General features: G+C 36.0%; 1 protein-coding gene across 7 annotated transcripts in view; it reads right to left on the bottom strand.

The window, feature by feature from the left end:
- The window catches only part of LOC119260262 (cAMP-specific 3',5'-cyclic phosphodiesterase 4D), an 832,289-nt gene that overhangs the window by 17,257 nt on the left and 795,562 nt on the right, over positions 1 to 19,470 (bottom strand). Inside the window, exon 1 of one of the 7 annotated variants that reach the window (XM_037529221.1) lies at positions 4,293 to 4,712. The exons of the other annotated variants lie outside the window; for them this stretch is intronic. Within the exon in view, the coding sequence (XP_037385118.1) occupies positions 4,293 to 4,340 (48 nt within the window). The 5' untranslated portion in view covers positions 4,341 to 4,712. Of the gene's footprint in view, positions 1 to 4,292; positions 4,713 to 19,470 lie in introns of those variants that run through there. 7 annotated transcript variants of the gene reach the window in all.

The following is a 19,470-nucleotide window of genomic DNA, read 5'->3' on the forward strand; positions in this document are numbered from 1 at the left end:
TCAGTACCCACAGATTTACCAATGTATCTTTCCCCTAACTTATGAAAATATAACAAGATCCATTTTAATGCTTTACTTCATGAACTTATGATCTATGTTACTGGCCACAGTACCTATTTTATCCAAAGAAACACTGATTCACTGAAAACCTACCACTACCACATGATATTACCAAAATCCAGAGTTCTCAAAGAAGTTATATTTTTCATTCATTAACTGCTTCTTAATATGTTTTCCTTGAAATCTCAAACTAGCCTTCTAATATACCTTAATATTTCTTGTAACATAGGGAAGTAATACGTCTCCACATAGAATAACTGATATTAGACATTTGATTTACTGTAATATTTAGTTGCTTTAAAAATTTTTAATTTCATAAAATATTCTCATTTCAGTCTGGGAGAGAGTAGTGTGTTTATCATTTAGAAATGTTTGAAAAATTGGGCCTCCCCGGTGGCGCAGTGGTTGAGCGCTGGGTTGCGAAGCTGCCCGCAGCCTCTGAAGCGCCGGTTCGATCCCCAGCTGCTCCCCGGCCACCACCGGAGGAGGGTCCCACATGGCGCGCAGACCTCTCCTGTCACCCGCTGCTCCCCTCAGCAGTGTATTTCGGTCCCTCTGCCTGCTCTGCTCCCTGCTCTGGTAAATTCTCTCACCCTCCCGAGCTTCTGACTGTACCCAGTGCTTGTATAAATACATAAAAATAAATCTTTAAAAAAAAAAAAAGAAAAAAAAAGAAATGTTTGAAAAATTAATTCTAATGCAGCATATAATTAGTTTATTAAAATTAAAAAAATTCTTGTTTTTCTGCATAATTCAACTTAGGTTATTCTAACTAAATATAAATTAACTTTATTATCATTTCCCAAGTTAACTTTATTAACTATCCAGATTAGGTATAAGACTTCATCACCACGAAATACTAAGAACAGTAAAAATATTTCAATACTATGTTGGATACAAAACTTGTATCTAATGGTGTATTGAAATATATTGAAGTAAGCAGTTTCCTGTAGCCAAAACTGAAATACTGGTTAAAATAAAAACAGAGTCTTTAGTTATTAGCTTACAGATCAAGATAGTTTATTCCCCCAACACACTTTCTTTGTGCTTTATTAATAGTGTTTCTTTGTGTTTTATTAATAATGTTTTATTAATAATGTCTCTGATTAAAAATACATTTATAATATGGAAAATGTAGAAATATAGAAAAAAAGTTAGAAATCAAAATTATTCCCACTACTCAGGGAGAACCATAATTAATCAGCTATATTTCCTTCTATGACATTTTTTACATTTGTATATATTTTTTAAATTGGCATGCTACAAGATAAAAAATATGGGATATGACTTGTTTTTCACTCGGCATTATATATTATTATGGTTCACTAGGAAAAATAAAATTTGAAACCTAAGAATATTCACAAATACATATACATCAGAGTTCAAAAGACTTTATGTTCATCTTTTATTAAGTTTTATTTTCTGGAGTTAAAGAACATCAGCTAGTTAAATGAGTGAGCAGAAAGTATTCTACATTTAGCCTAGCACACAGTGGGTGTTCAACATTATTTGAGTTTTCTATCTCCCAGTTCCTGGGGTTTTAATAGTGATAGGTGATATTTATCATTGTAGAAAAAACAGGTGCACTATATGACAATAGTTAATGTGCATAAAAATACATATCTAAATATTTAGCTCCCCTACTCCCCTATTATAAATGGTCACCATTTTAAGAAACTATAATGATAATATCTTGCATATGCTCTAAAGGTAAATCAGTCCTTTCTTAACTGAAATGTACTCTTTAAAAAAATTACTTTTTAGGCAAAACATTAAAAAATGAGAGTTGGCTAGGCATTTTGAACATATATTTCATGGTATATCTCTTTGACCTGAAATTGTTTAGGCTATGAACTAAGTGTTACTGTTCAGAACTGCTTGAGAAAGTCTTTTTTATCAGATGGGGTAGCAGGCAACGCTTTAGCCACTCCTACCTTCTTGATAGCCTAGAAAGAAGCCTTGAATTTGGAGGGCAGGGGTACAATTATTAAAGTTGAAAGAGGGATCCAGTTTTTCCTCACAGCTACCTTCTAATTTATAAGCATTCTGGAATGAAGAATATGTTACCATACACTCATGTAGAAAAACTGCACGATACCTGTGGGCTAAGCAACACAAACTGCTGGATTTCTCTGGAAGGATATGAAAAATGAAGTGTAATTTTTCTTGTAGCTTGTTTATATAATTCAGCAAAACAGCTATAGTTAAGGGCAAAAATGCCAGTGCAATGACTTTTTTTTAAAAAAGGTTGACAAATGAATTCTATTGATAATGCTTGCACCATGTACAAATATTGCCAGACTCTTCTTCTGCCTTTGTTCAAAACCCCAAGTATGGGGTGGAGAAACCCTGATAGCACACCTATCTGTCTACATGGCTCGTGATGTAATCCAAGGAACTCAACATTTTCTTTTAACAGAATTAGAAGAGACAATATTTTAAGCAATCTTCTCTCTTCTCAAGGGAAAAGGTAAGGAAGATTTCTGAAAGACAATTTTCATAGTCAATTAAATCATAACATGAGGGTATTTTTAAAAAAATAATTAAAATTTCCTTTTTTCTTTATATTATTGATATAAAACTTTCAGTCCAGGGAAGCTAACCCTGGACTTAAGTGCTTTCATAACGGGTACCTGATCTAAAAATTTGGCTTTGGAGTGCATAGATGGATAAATTAAAGAACAGTAAATTAAGCCATTCAACTATCATTTTTAAATGGATGTGGAAATTTCTCCTTTTAAGATAACTACATATCATTAATTAGGATAATGATATAAAATTACCATGAAGGAAAAATGATTAGAAAAGGTAACAAAATGTATCTTTCCTAGAACACTGTTACAGTTCTTAATGTACAGAGCTAGAAGAAATAATACATAGAACTGGCTTTCAAAAGAATTGGTTGCAAAATATAGAACAATTTAATTGAGCATTTAGATATTTTCAAAAGTGACCTCTACATAGTTTCCATTGAAGGGTTATTCTGATTGGTTTTTTGGCCTAAATCATCTGAAATAATGCATAGAATCATTGCTGCAACAAAGAAAAAAAGAGCAAGAATTCTAAGAGAATGTTTTCAAATCCTTTGTTCTCATTATGCATCAGAATGTCTATGTACTGCATTTAAAGCATGAAGGAAAGTGAAAATGCAGCTGATATGAATACTGTATTGGCTTTTTTTAAACTCCAGTTTTCCAATTTCTGTTTTACATTTAAGACTGTTTAGGAAACAAAATTAAATAACAAAATCAAAATATTCTATAATTTAATCTCTGTACTTGTGCATTCATGTCAATACACTACTAGGTACATTATATAGTTTCCTAATATATAATTAGGAAGGTGGTAAGGTCAAGCTTAAATGCTTATTCCTCTCCCCCCCCAATATTCTGCTAAAAATCATTTGAATATGCTGCACTCTGATATACTATGTTTGGTAGATATCAGCATTAAAAGATAAAATAATTACTGCCTTAGCTATATAAGAATAATTTCTTTAAAATGTATGATAAATCTAAATGTATTTATATTTGCTCTTCTTAAAGATCTTTTGCAGTATTAAAAACAAAGCTGTCCAGCAAAAATTTTCTTTTAAAAGTGCATTTAGATTCTAATACTTTCATAATTACAATGCAAATACGAAACTCTTCAAATGAGTTATCTAAAACCTAAGAGATGAATTCTAGGGAAGCTATGGATTTTACAGGTAGAAAATAAAGTTTTCATTTTAATAATGTATCATTTAAAAAGTCAAGTAATGCCATTTATAATGCTATCTAGAGCTTTACATCCCAAGGTAAAAAACACATACTCCCCGTCAGGTTACAGTAGTACAGATTTTTAGAAAGAGCCACAAATCAATTTTTATAAACTTTAAGTAATACGACACCAACTAGAAGCCATACACCAGCATAAGTACTTTGGTGCAATAATTTATTTCCAGTGAATTTATTTAATTTCCTTGACATTTAAAAGTACAGCTCAAATCTATTTCATATGACAAAAGAACCACAGCATACAGATATCTATTTTGACATGCAAACTGTATTAATAAAAGTCACACAATTTCTCCCTAACTTGACCATTAAAATACACACGACTTTTACTTGTCTGGTTCATGGCTAAAAAATAAAAGATAGCTTAGAAAGCTTAACTCCATTGCAGTTTACTAAAACTATCAGTTATGTAATCAGAGTACTCTGGAGTTTTCAAAGGTTAAAAAAAATTCTTACCTTTATGTAGCCCCAAGACACTGACAGTAGATAGTTTGCTTCAGGCATTTTTGAACGATTATATACCGAGGCAATAAGTTCTAAATAATATGTATCTTCAAAACCTTGATACTTTCAATCTCCACAAGCCACGGGGTGTGTAGGTTTTTAAGGAATTTTGGTAATTAAGTATATATAAGAAAGCCTCTCATTAGATCCCATCCAGTCGTTTTCCCACTTAATACATGCCATTTGTGAAACTCCAGAATGGAAAAGAATTCAACAACTATTCGGAATAAAGAAAATGCATGTGATAAAGAAATATCTAAAGATCTAAGGGTCTGCATCTTTCTCTCCCTGAGCTCCAGGGCTTAATGAATAATGTATGTCAAGATGCTTAGCTGCAAGAAAGACTAGTTCTGTCAAAAGCTACCAAATAAGGAACTGCAGGGAAGCGGGGAAGAGTGACAAGAACCCCCTCCCATAAAAACCCAACTCTGCGCCAATCACACTCCATCCCCGGGTCTATCAGGGATGGGGGTGTGGACTCAGGGCAGGAGGCCTCGTGATTGGCTGGCAAGGGCGATCCTCTGGGGAGGAGGTTTTCCTCCTCACCTCTGGTAAACGCCATTTAATAATGGTATTCCTAAGCTGAGGCTGCTGAAGGAAAAGATGAATGGGGTTTCCCCCTCTCGCAGTGATGAATAACGACCATAAAACTCTTCAAAATTCATAGCTCATTCTTGCGGAAGGTTTGCCAATCCTTTTGGAGTCATTTCTCTGAATTTTAATATTTCCTGACTTCTCTTCAAAATAATAGCTGCTCTGAAAATGGAAATCAGACATTTTAATTGCCACCCTCGCTCAAATCCAAAACAGGTGACTTTCCCAGTGACACAGATAGAACCAAAGTTCCTCTTCCATCAACACAAAGCACAGTGTGGCTATGAAACACAACTAATGTCCACAATTCACAAATGAAAGAGATGTATGCGCTCACCTGTGAGGCAAGGCTGCTCTCAGCTTCTTTGTTTCTATTGTTAAAAATGGCTGAGCTTTATAACTTTAAATTCTAAGGGACAGGAATGATTTATTACAAATCTGAGAGAGAAAAAAAGAAACCTGAAAGCTAAGGTACTGTGTCTGGTTACAGAACTCAGGGTTCTGTATACAGATTTCAGGACATATATTTTAAATATTTTTACGACTGTACAAAGTTAAGAAAGATCTTCGAGCTCAGAATAGAGAGCTCAAGAGCCATCAGGCCATTAACCAGGAGAGTTAAATAGAAAATCTAAATTCTTTAGAGAAAAACTATCTTTCCTATTTGATTTGGAATGGTGTTATTCTGTAACTTTTATACTAAGGAGTTTCTGTGGATAGGAAATGAAGGAAATCTAACTTTCACTCTATGTAGCAAAAAAAATGTGTCTATTCTACCTAATCTCCATTCTCAGAGCTTCAACTGTCTGCAGGTCTGACTTGCTGTCATGGTTACTTCTCTCTCAGCATTAGGTTTGTCTTGGTAGGCGGAAATAGCCATGTAAAACTGGACCTCTGAGTTTTCCTTTGCTGCCAAAGTTCTCAGCTGCAATTCACATCTATTGTGTTCATTTCCTAAATTCCTCTTAATCCAGTAAAAAGAAAGAACTTGCACCCCTAACTCTAAACTGCCTTCCAGAATACTAATGTTCTCTTTTTTGCTAACCTTTCATTCTTTCTAACATCTCTGAAGTGTCCAATACAACGCTCTCCAATTCTCTTTCAATTTCTAGCACCACAAACTTTTCCCTCCTTCTATTCATCCTCTAATTTGAGATTTCCACAAAGCCCATACTCTTCAATGACTGCTTTTAACCTGAACTTCAATACATTCCAAATGACTATATCTTTTTTTTTTTGTGGGACCCTCGCCGGCTGCCGGGGGACCCTCACTGGGGAACAAACCGGTGTTGCAGAGGCTGCGGGTAGCCTCGCAGCCCAGCACTCAACCACTGCGCCACCAGGGGAGGCCCAAAGTTGTGCTTATCTTAACTCGGTCCATTTTTAGTCAGCCGGTCCCTTTTCCAGCATTCCTGACTGAAATCTGTGACTCTTCTTCACCATTCAATGGGTGTTTCATGTGAGTCAATCACTGTCAGGTGTTTTATCTAACCCTACCCCTAAATCATCTACCTGAATCCTTGAGTAACCCCCCCGACACGTTTGCCTCTACTTCCCTCTTTACTCAACCGTTACTTAGGTCTAACTCTTAGGAAATGCCTTTTCCTTTAATCTGTTCCTTTCTATTCCTACTCCCATCACCTAAATCTAAAAACTTAATGGCTGAGAGCCATGGAAAGTACCTCAATATCACCTCCTTCAATCCCTTCATTTCCATAAAGTGAAATCTAGAAAGGGAAAATAATTTCCCCAAATTCTCCCAAGTACTAAGAACATGAATTCCTAATTTAAATCCTCTAGGGCATAATCCTCAACAAATCATCTCACTTCTTCAGTGTGTCGGTTTTCCTCACCTATACACTTGTTTAGAATGAAAACTGGTCTCCAAAGATGCCTTCTAGTGAGGCACATGACACTATCATGCAGCTCTGCTGGGATCTGTAACCAACAAGCGATGCTGTGTGACTGTGGAGGCCATCCTAGGAAGTTCTTCAGCTTTCACTTGGGTCCCTTAAATTTACTCTGGGGATGGCTGAACCACTATGGAAGAAAGTTGGATTATCTGGAACTGCCATGTTATTAGAAAGCTCAAGCTAACTTCATGAAGAGGCTTTAGGGATCATGACTAGCAGTGGGGGTAGGAGTGCAGTGATCACCTGGTGTGTCTCCAGTTATGGCAGGCATCCCAGCCTGGAGTCATATCTGAGAGTGAAGAAGCCATCTTAGACCTCCAGCAGTCTTTAGATGATGGCAGTCCCAGTCATGAGCTGACTGCAACCATATGAGGGACTGAAACCAAGTGAGAAAGGTCTAACAAAGGCCAGCTAAACCACAAAACAATGAGAAGTAACAATGAATTGATATTTTAAGCTACTAACTGGGAGGTGATTTGTTGATGCAATACATAATCAGAATAATTAGGAGGCTTAAGTGAAATGATATATGCAAACCACTTAAAACCACCTCTGGTACATACTAAGTATAAATAAGTATTAGGTGATGATGATAATTATAACAGTCCATTATAGTACCTACATCTTTTAACTCCCAGGCTGCTTCTTTTTTTTTTTTTCCTTTTAAACATACCATGTTTTCTTTAAATCACATCACAATCACTCCATTTCAGTCTCAAAACCCTGTAATTGCTTTTTAGTACATCTTCTTTGGCTTTTCTTGTTCTAATCCATACTGATCTCCACTGTCTGGACAATTTCCTCAAATCCACCTCAGCCTGTCACTGCAAAGCTTGTAATTGACAATGTGACTTCACCTGCCCTGTCACATTCAAATTCGTCTGTGAGCTCCAACTGCCATTATCTGACCCTTATCCCCAACTCCAAGCCCATCTTCAGCTGCTCCTTACACCACTACTTTCTTCCTAAGAGGCTAGTATTCTTCCTACCCCTACAACATGGTAGACAGTCCCAATTCTCTTTCCTTATTTAATTCACTGCCTAAAATGCCCTCCATCTTCTTCTCCATATACTTTAAGCTGATCTTTCAGATAAATGATTATACTACTATATAAAAAAATTATGAAGTAGTCAAAAACTTAGATTTTACTATCCATTACTAGTTGGGTAATCCTAAGAAAGTTATTGAAATGTTCCATGTTTCACTTTTACTCTTCTGGAAAATGAGGATAATAATCAACCTTACAGGTAGTTGTGAGGATTAGTTAGTACTTACATGTAAACACTTAAAACGGTAGTGCACATATGTGTTTATTCTGGTTCCTCTGATATGGAGAATCACTATGAATATGATAGCAATGTGGATATGAACTCAGGAGTGCTGAGATGATCTTTTTCTAAAATGGTGAATGACTCTTGGAGAGGTTTCAATTGCAGTAAAGTGTAACACTCCCCTATATAGACTGTGGCTGTCTCACTGAACAAATTTAGTATGGACTAAAATCATATAAAAATATTTAACCTTATATATAAAAGGTAGTTGTGCTGTAGGCTCAGATAATCCTTAATGAGCTTTTTATCTACTTGTACAGCTGCTGTGACTTTTGGAAGTCTTGTGGGACAGAGAGTAGCTCTCCCCTCGGGAAGCATTAGCCCATACTTCCAGGACACCCAGCCTCCCTGGGCCCTGCCCGGGGAAATGCCAAGAGTATTTTTCAGGTGTCCTGAAATTCCATGAATGTTCCCAATGTTGAGAAACACTGTTCCACTCGTTCAACTGCCTTGAACTTTGCTTTCTCAACCAGGGTAGGGGAGCATTAAGGCAATTTGTTCTCTGTATTTCGCAAAGGGAGTAAACCATAGGCAGATGATGGATACAGACAAAGCATTAGTATTTTTACATTGCCTGTAGGTGACTGGTAAGGACATGGGGTTTCATCCTCAGCAAAACCATCTAACAACATTTAAAATAAATTACATTTGGCAGAATAATAGATCCTGTCTTTTTAAATTATGCATAAACACATGTTTTTCTTCCTTTTAATGTCACTGCTACTCTTCCCCTGCTGGATCTGGGATGGTGCCATTTTATTGAGCAAGTGCTGTGTGTCAGGCCCTCTGCTAGGGGCTAGACTTGATTCAACAGTAAATCCCTAATCTACAGCTGTTAGGGGGATGATAATGATGATAGTGATGATAACAAGTTTTAAAATGATAATTTGCATCTTTTAGAGAATAAGAAATCTTTTTTTGAAGGTCTGTGCCAAATTTATTTCATTTTCCCTATTATGAGGGACAGAGTATAAGTCCCTTCTTATTGCCACAGTAATAGTGAACCCAAACAAGACATTTGGAAGGGGCCAGAGAGATGCAATTCTTATAGTCACACCTGGCTTTTGACAACTTTAATCAGGAAATTGTAAGTACATTACTAAGTAAGCACCTATTATGCACTAAGAGCTTATATATCTTGAATCTTGCAACATCCTGATAAGACAGATGTCCCTTATTTTAAGGCAAAAAAGCAGACACTAAAAAATATTCAATATTTTGTCTCACACATCACAGGGCTACAAACCCCCTTGAAGGTTTTGCTCTTCATGGTGTATAAATCACTTGTCACAGGATTATTGATAGCTTAAAGCAAATGATATGAATAAACGGTATGAAGTTAGGAGTGGACCATTTATCCCTAATCTTTGAGAGTCTTGAATTAAAGACTATCACTGTGGTCAGATGTCTGGACAAGGTGGAACTACCAAACTAGCACAATTGGGAAGCTGAAGTCCACAGACGGGCAGTCCCTCCTGATCAAGAGACTGACTGTGTGCTTCCTGTGCTACACGAACAAGACACAGATGCCCTTGCTTACAGGTGGCACTCAGTTCCTGACTGGCAAGCCACTGTTCTCAGATCCCAAATGATGCTACATATGTCTACGTGCATATGCACATTATAGCAGAAAAAATATAATTTCCTTTAGTATTCTTTTATTTTTCTGCCTTTTCCTAATAATATTTTTATTCTTCATTTTCTCAGTCCTGACCTAAAAAAATATCCAAGGCAATCAACAATCTTTCTGGACTATTTTAGGACATTTTAGTATATTTAAAATTTGCTGATGGAGTTGGGTCTTTTATATATTAACACATGCTGGGATCACTGACTTTGCAGTAGGGGTCAGAGATAAGACATATTTTTGAATAGGCAAAAAGGAAAACAATGCAAACTAAGAAGAAATGGCGCCCAGAAGGTAGTGATTAACCCAAGGTCACAAAGCCAAGCATCAAAGCCAAGATTTGAACCCAGGCTTTCTGGTTTCAGAGTACTTTAAATTGCAAATAAAATAAATTCAGGCAATGATCTGCATTTAGTCTACAGTCTATAAAGAATAGGTCCAATTATATAATAAATTTTAAGTTGTACATCCTATCACTCAGTTTGAAATGTTTAAGAAATACCATTTACTCTTTGTGTATTCTTTGCATAGTATTGTATAGCATATGCAATGGAACATAGACAGTTTGTTCAATAAATGGTGCTGAGAAAACTGGACCTCCACATGCAAAAAAATGAAACTAGGCCACTTCCTCTCACCTTGCACAAAAATCAACTCAAAATGGATAAAAGAACTGGACAAAAGACCTGAAACCACAAAATATATAGAAGAAAATATAGGTAAAACACTACAGTAAGACATACATCTCAGAAACATCGTTAAAGACTCATCACCCAAAGCAGTGATAGTGAAGGCAAAGATAAACACCTGGGATTACATCAAACTGAAAAGCTTCTGTACAGCCAAAGAGACATTAACCAAAAACAGACAGACACCCCACTGATTGGGAAAAAATCTTTGCATTCCATTCAACCGATAAGGGACTGATCACAAAGACATACAAAGAACTCACATGGCTCAACAAAAACAAAATAAACAATCCAGTCAAGAAGTGGGCAGAAGAACTCAAAAGACATTTCTCCAAAGAGGAAATGCAAATGGCCAATGGGCATATGAAAAAAAGTTCAACATCCCTTATAATCAGGGAAATGCAAATCAAAACCACACTGAGATACCACCTTACACCAGTGAGAATGGCACATATCAAAAAAAAAAACAAGCAACAACAAATGTTGGCGAGAATGCGTGAAAAAGGAACTCTCCTATATTGCTGGTGGGAGTGCAAACTGGTCCAACCACTGAGGAAAGCTGTCTGGAGCTTCCTCAGTCTACTAAAAATAGAGCTACCATACGATCCAATCTGGCAATTCCACTCCTAGGGATCTACCCAAAGGACACAAAAACAGCAATTCAAAAGAGCACCTGTACCCCTATGTTTACTGCAGCACTATTTACCATAGGTAAAGCCTGGAAACAGCCTAAATGCCCAAAAATAGATGACTGGATCAAGAAGATGTGATATATATACACAATGGAACATTATTCAGCAATCAAAAAAGATAAACTCACACCATTCACAGCAATGTGGATGGAGCTAGAAGGAATTATGCTCAATGAAGTAAGCCAGAAGGAAAAAGAAAAATATCGGATGGTTTTTTACTTATAACAGGAATACAGGGGAACCAAATAAGACATCAGTGTAAAAAAATAATAACAACAGTACAAAACACAGCAAAGCAAAAATAGACAATTATAAACCAGAGACATCCTGCAGGGGAGGAGGAGAGAGAGGGGTAAGAGGGAGGGAGGGAGGAGCACAGGGGACTGTGGTGATGGTGCACGGGTGCCTTGGGGAAGGAAATTCTATGGGGACTCAATCCGAGGGGGTGGGGGAAGCAAATATTGTCTAAAAATGTAAAAATGATAAATGTTGAAAAAAAATTAAAAAGAAATACCATTTAAAGCATTATTAGGTTTCTCAAACCTAAAGGATTTTCTTGGCTTATAACATTGTGCTTGGAAGGACTTATGCTTTTGCAAAATATTTTATCCTATAACCAATCTATATTTAAACATATTTTATACTTTTCTAGTTAGGATCAACGTTTAAGGAGTTGTTCTTAATCAAGAAGCTACACCGTGTAAAGTGGGCTCTCATGTGGAAAACGCAGTTCATCTTAATAGATGCAGATATATCCCTTAAGTGGCCCTTGAAGAACTCTGTGGCAAGGCTAAATTTCAGATATTAAATACAATTACCAAAGCATACCAGTGCCTCTAAAACCAAATCAGCATTCCTTTGCTTTCATATATCTTGAAAATATTTTTAGGGGTAGATAATAAGCTAGAATTAATTTATAAACTGTATTTTAAATAAGATCTATTTTTACATTATAAAAACTATCCTTGATTAATGCCAATGGTACCAAAACCTTAACTACACTAAATCTGAGTGTGTACTGCCCTCTAGTGATAATGATCCTGTATGTGATTTAAGAAACAGTTCTATTCTGAAGTCATCACATTTCAGAAACAAAAACCTATCTTACAAATATTATGGAGGTTTGAGATAAAGAAAAATTCTTTATCTAAGAATCATTCTCTAATTAATCTGTCTTGAAAATTTTCACCAAAAATAATCTTTCTTAATATAGGAAACATCTGTAGCATTTATTGAGCAAAGAAATTCTCATTTAAGAAACTATTTTTATTGAGAAGTTCCTAGAGGCCAAAGTAAGAAGAGACTGATGTGATGATTGCTACATTTAAATTTCTTTTCTATAAGGGCTAACTCTCATTAAATATTAGCATCATATTCGATGACTGTTGTTGACTCAGTTTGAATAATATACAGTAGACAAGAGTTTTCTATGTTCAGAAATAATTGGAAAATTAAGCCAAAACCACCACCACAGTCATCTCTACTAAAGTCTTTTGTTTCACTGAAGAATAGAACACAAACCTCACATGGATGAAACCATCACAAAAATAATCTTATATTAAAAAGTGACTTTCCCAAAAAACAAAGGGGCAACCTCTGGATTGGGGAGAAGATAATTTTTATATATAAAAAGAACTGATAAAACTCAACAACAAAATATGAACCAAACCAATCAAAAAATGGACAAAAGACCTATATAGACACTTCTCTAAGGAAGACATTTGGATCTACAGGCATGTGAAAAAATGCTCAACATACTTATTTTAAGGGAGCTGCAAATAAAAGCCACAATGAAATATCACCTTACCCCTGAGGATGGCCTAAATCAAAAAGAATGGAAAGAATAATTGTTGACAAGGAAGTGGAGAAAGAGGAATGCTCATCTACTGTTCATGGTAATGTAATTTAGTGCACATTTTACAGAAGACAGTATGGGGATTCCTTAAAAGAAAAATGGAAATACCATGTGATCCAGCAATACCACTTGTATGTATTTACCCAAAGAATATGAAAACGTGATATGAAAAGATTTATGTACTCTGATATTCACAGCAGCATTATTCACAATAACCAAGTGGAGGAACCAACATAAGTGTTCAATAACCTATGACTGGATAAAGAAACTGCAATATGTACTTAGTGGAGTACACTACTCAGCTACTGTAAAAGATGAAGCCGTACCGTTTGGGACAAAATGGAAGGACCTTGATGTGATTATACTAAATGAAATAAATCAGAATGTGAAAGACAGATACCTGATCATTTTACTTATTTGTGGACTATAGATAGCCAAAGAAATTCTGGTAAGGCACAGCAAAAATAATCCTTAGACTGTAAAAAATATACTGCTTACCAGAGATGGTGGTGGGGAAGAAGGTGGTAGAGGGAGGACATAGGACATCTTTATGGGAATTTTGGTGGAAGGTGAGTGAATAAAAGTTACTTTATATTTACAGAGAAAATTCATTTGAATTATTCTGTTAATGCCAATTTTTCCATGCTCATGATGGCCATCATAATCAACATAAAATATTAATATTCCCTATAATCTTCATGGTATGTTTTGTGGAAACAATTTAAGTAGAGAATATCTGGCTTCAAAAGCAATAATAACAAAGTAGGTATCATTTTAGAATCCATGCATATCACTTTTTTAAAGATTATTTATGCATACAAGAACTGGGGTACAGGCCAGAGATGTGGGGGGTGAGAGGATTCACCAGAGACAGAGTGGGGAACAGAACAGGCAGATCATCTGAAATACACTGCTGAGGAAAGCAGTGGGGGAGTCAATAGAGGTCTTCTGTACCATGTGGGATGCTCCCTGGACGCCTGGGGATCAAACTCGTGCTGCAGTGGCTGCGGACAGCTTCATAGGTTGCATCTTAACCCCTTGCACCACCAGGGAGGCCCCCATATCACTTTTTTGCACACCACTTTTATTTGTGGATCTTAAAGTAATTTTGTCACAAATTTAGTCTGTAATTTAAAGGAGAAAGGGTATTCCTTTCAATGAATGGCACTTAAACAATTGGACATCCATTCAGAAAAGGAGAAATTCAACCTTTATATTGAAATATCTACTCAAGATGAATTATAGAGCTAAATGTAAAAACTAAAGCTATAAAACTTCTGAAATATAGAAAATATTTGTGATCTTGGGTTAGGTAAAGATTTCTTAGAACACAAAAGCATGAAGCATTAAAAAAAGATAACTGGACTTCCTAAAAATTTCTCTTTGAAAAGAAACTGATAAGAAAATGGAACAAGCCATAGACTGGGATAAAAATATGTGCAAAACACATATCTCATAAAGACCTGTACTGAAAAATTTATAAAAAGTTCTTACAACTCAAAAAGGTCAATAAGCACACCAAAAGATGTACAACACCATTAGACACTGAAGAAAGGAAAATGAAAAGCAAAATGTGATACCAACACACACTCTAGAATAGCTAAAATGAAACAGAAAGAATACAAAACACTGGCCAGGATGCAGAGCAAATGGTACACCCCTATATTGCTGGGAATGCAAAAAAGGTATAGCAACTGACATTCCTTATAAAGTTAACAGGAGCACTGACTGTATATAGGATCCAGCTATCCCACTACTAGATATTTACTAAAGGGAAATGAAAACATATGCCCGTACGAAGACCTATGTACAAATGTTTACAGAAAAATCTCATAACAGTCAAAACCAGGAAATAGCTCAGATGTCTCTCAACTGGTGAATGGATAAACAAACTGTGGTACATAAATAAAATGATATACTAGAAAGCAATAAAAAGAAACAAATTACTAACATGCGACTAATTACTATACATGAATAAATTACTAATACATGCAGTATAATATTAATGAATGAATCTCAAAAGCAGTATATAAAGTGAAAAGAAGCCTAACAAAAGGCTGTATACTGCATGATAGTATTCATATGACATTCTGGAAAAGAAAACTATTGGGACACAGGTTGCAACTGAGAGCAATAGAGGGAGAGAAATGACTATAAAGGAGCAAGAGAAAACTTTTTGAGTGATGGAAATACTCTATATCTAGATTATAGGGGTAGTTATCCAATTGCATATATTTGTCAAAACACATTCAACTATACCTAAAAAGAGGACATCTTACTGTATGTAAACCACACATCAAAAACTGAATTTAAAAAATGTGAGGTGAATGGAATATTACTCAGCATTCAAAAAAGATAAACACATGCAATTTGCAGCAACATGGATGGTGCTGGAAGGGATCATGCTCAGCAAAATAAGCCAGAAAGAAAAAGAAAAATACCGGATGGTCTCACTCATAGCAGGAATCTAGAAAACTTAAATAAGGGACCAGGAAAAAGAATAACTATAAGAAAGTGAACATCAAAATCAACAAACAACTATGAACCAGAGACACTCTATGGGGGGTGGGGTCCGGGGAGGGGAGGGATTGGGGTCAAAATAAGGGGGTTGCAATTGTATGGGGAATATAAAAATAAAATTTATAATAAAAAATAAATGAAAAAATAAAAAATGTGAGGTGATATCTATTTTAATCTCAAGTTTGCTTAACTTTGTTTTTATTTATTTATTTATTTGTTTGTTTGTTTTGTTTATACATGCACTGGGTACAGTCAGAAGTGCAGGAGGGTGAGAAAATTCACCAGAGCCAGAGTGAGGAGCAGAGCAGGCAGAAGGACCGAAGTACACTGCTGGGGGGAGCAGCGGGCGGCAGGAGAGGTCTGCGCGCCATGTGGGACCCTCCTCTGGTGGCCGGGGAGCAGCCGGGGATAGAACCGGCGCCGCAGAGGCCGCGGGCAGCTTCTCAACCCAGCGCTCAACCGCTGCGCCACCAGGGAGGCCCAATATCAAGTTTGCTTAACTTTGCATAATGAGAAATGAAAAGCAAAAATCTCAAACACAGACATATTACAATAAAAAGTAAGATTTTTACCCTTCAAAGAGACTACCATCATATCCCTAGAAAATATGTACATGTTCGTCTATAGTCTATATCAGCATCAAATAATACAAAATATGGTAAATGCCTAGTTATTCAAAGTATTCAGGCAATATAATAGTCGAATTATTCTCCTAAGTACTAATATCGTTTTTACTTCAATTCCTCGTGATGAAAAATTCCCTAAAATATTTTAGGTATTTTCCTGCTTTCTCACAAAATATAAAATGACCTTAATTAGTTAATGGTGAGCATGGGCCACCATTATTCACTCATTACTAAACAGTCTACAAACATTCATTATGTGTCCATGTAGGCTAAGCACTGTGCCTGCTAGTGACACAAAAATCCAGTGAAGTGGGAAGAGCTGCTTCTAGAAAACTGAATAGTCCCACATGTTATATTTTTTTAATCCTTCTGTCACTTTTTCATAGGTTTTACTTTTTTTCTGAGAACATTTATCCCTTTGAATTATGATGGTGTTTTTTGTCTGAGGCAGCATTTTCCAGAAAGTGTAGTCCCATGAGATAATTTTCAAAGAAGACATTCAGTGTCAAATAAACTTTTGACATAATGCTAACTTGCTTGGAGACTGTACATTAGCATATTAAAGGCTCTGCCAAGAATCATAATATATGACCTTGTTTTATTTTGTTTATCCTAGCATTTCTCAGACTTACTCTACTACCGAACTCTTTGCTTCCTTCACATTTATCAACAAGCAAAACACATATATAAGGTTTCATAGAAAAATCCTTGTAGAAAGTAATGAGCTTTACATATCAAATAATAAACAAATTTAGAATGATTATTCACGTTTTCACTCAACAAATATTTATTAAACAGTTACTATGTGTCAGTGTGGAGGACATAGTAATGAACAAGACAGAGGAATTCCCTGTTCATTGAAATCTGGACTCTAAGAGCAAAAATTAAAGAAGTGAGTGACAAACACAGTGAACGAAAGAAAGGGGTAACATGTTATCATGATGCCGGGCTATTAAATAACCAGGAAAAGCTGCAGTGAGAAGGTGAAATATGAACGGACACCCTAATGACCAGAAAGAGCCAACCTGAAGATTCAGGGCAAAGCATTTTGAACAAGAGCTGGAGGACTCAAGTAGCAAGAGAGAGGATAGGTATACAGAATGAGATTAAGGGCAGGTCAAGGCTAGGTTATGAGGATTCTTGTCAGCCTTCCAGAGGGTGTGGCATACCACTAGAAGGTTCTAAGTGACATGATATGATTTACATTTTAAATATTGTCTCTGTAGAGGATGGTCTGTACAGGGTAAACGCAGATAGAACAAAAGAGATGACAAGACTTGAACAGAACACTGTAAGTGAAGAGAGAAGAATCAACTCTGAGACTTCTGGCCTGATCAATATTTGGCTTGGATGGAAGTTTATGCCATCTGCTGACATGGAGAGGCCTGGGGAAAGCACCAACTGGGAGGAGGATATATAAGGAAGATAAATGAATCAAGTGCAAGAAAATTTTAAATATATGAAGTTTATTTTACTGTTGAGGGACATCGACCCATCCCCCCTGAGTTCTTCAAGGAATTCTAGATAAGGTAAGCTGCCAGACAGTTGAGTTTTGAATTTGTATTTACTTTCAAATATATTTTAAAATTATTTTTTAGATTGAGGTAACACACATAATTGTTGATATTTTGGAAGTACAGGATCCCCTTCTAAGTTATCACCACTGTATCACCCACAGTCTACCACCATAGCCCATTGTGCTCCCTTCTGCTTCCCCCCTCCCCCCCCCACACCCTGCTTCCCCCACTGGATGTTTAGTTCTATAGTCAGCTTTCAGAGGTTATTTTTTAAAGTTGTTTTTTAAGGTTTCAAATATTCTAATGACATTACATTAGGCAAGGCCAGTTTCATCAAAAATTTTTAAGATGTTTTTAGAATAGCTCAATAGAAGCAGAATCACAGATAATCTATTTTTAAAATACCCTCTTCATAGCAAATTAGTAACGTAAAAGTCCAAACAAGGTCACACAACATAACCAAAATTAGAATCTAGCATTCATAGTTGGCAATATTTTTAATAAAGAACTATGCCTTTGAACATTTTAGGAATGCTGACGTTACTGAAGGTAATTATAAACACACTTAGAAGTGGTGCAACAGTGGGACTTTTTTCCATTTGCAAGAGTGACAGAATAGTAGAGTATGAGAATTATGAGAGGTAAACACAGCGCCTAAGCTTTCTATTGCCTTCCCTGAGTTCATATAGTGGCCTCTGATGAGCCCTATAATACACAGCAAGTTATTTAAGGTATCGGGGTTGTGTGGAGAGTCAGAATAAACAAAAGTAATTTAGTGTAGTGCATTAAGTAGATACAAGGAGCTCATTAAATTATTTCTATAATTACCAGAAACACAAAACTTGTCATAAGGAAAACGATCTGATTAAAATAGTTGCAGTGAGATTCCTGCAATTATATCTACCCAATAGTATAGTCTGATTTATCTGAAAACAATTAGAATTACTAATACCAGTTGAAAATGCTTATGGGGATATCATAGAAATAGGGATAATTTTCTCACAGTGTAATGAGCTGACAAATGGGAGGACATTTCTGCAGACATCAGGATGGAATTCCAATCTCCTAATCTAAGTGCGGCTGTACAGGTGACTTGGGACCAAGGAAATGAAGCCTGGTGCCAGTGAGTATAAGATGGCAATTCTTTCAATCAGCAAATATTTAACTAGCACCAACTATGTGCTGGCTACTGTTCTGCTGCTGAACAAGATCACCTGCTCTGAAAGAACTCACGTAGTGTGTGCAGACAGACGGTAAATAAACCTGGGCGGTAGTCACTTCAACTTCCTTTTAACACACTTTCTTATGCTGCAGAGATTAGACAGTTTAAAATACCATATCCTAGAGGCTAGTTTAATCTTTTCCAATCCCATAAACAAACCCTTGCACTCTTCCACAAATTAAACAGCTAGGATTGTAATTGTTATTTCTTTTAAGATACTTGTCTCTTCTCTCTATGCTAAGTTATTTTTATTTCTATGGTTTCTGTAGGAAATATCTGGATGTGGGTTTTTTTGTTTTGTTTTTAATATTTTCCTACTGGGGAGTCACCAAGCTTCTAGAATATTTCCTCTTTCCCATTCTCTCTATTCTCTTCTCTGGATCTCAAATTAGATGCATGCTGCCATTCTGCAGGGAAAAAGAAGTCCTGCCATATTGTAGTGTACAGTGTTATGCTTAAATTACAGCAAAAGGCCAGATAGCTGTCATCAATATCATAGCCATTATTTTTATTCAAAATATTGCTTTCAAACAATTTCCTAGA

The sequence above is a fragment of the Talpa occidentalis genome, unplaced genomic scaffold (assembly GCF_014898055.3).
Source record: "Talpa occidentalis isolate TD23 unplaced genomic scaffold, MPIMG_talOcc4v2.1 talOcc4.6, whole genome shotgun sequence".
NCBI classification, from domain to species: Eukaryota; Metazoa; Chordata; class Mammalia; order Eulipotyphla; family Talpidae; genus Talpa; species Talpa occidentalis.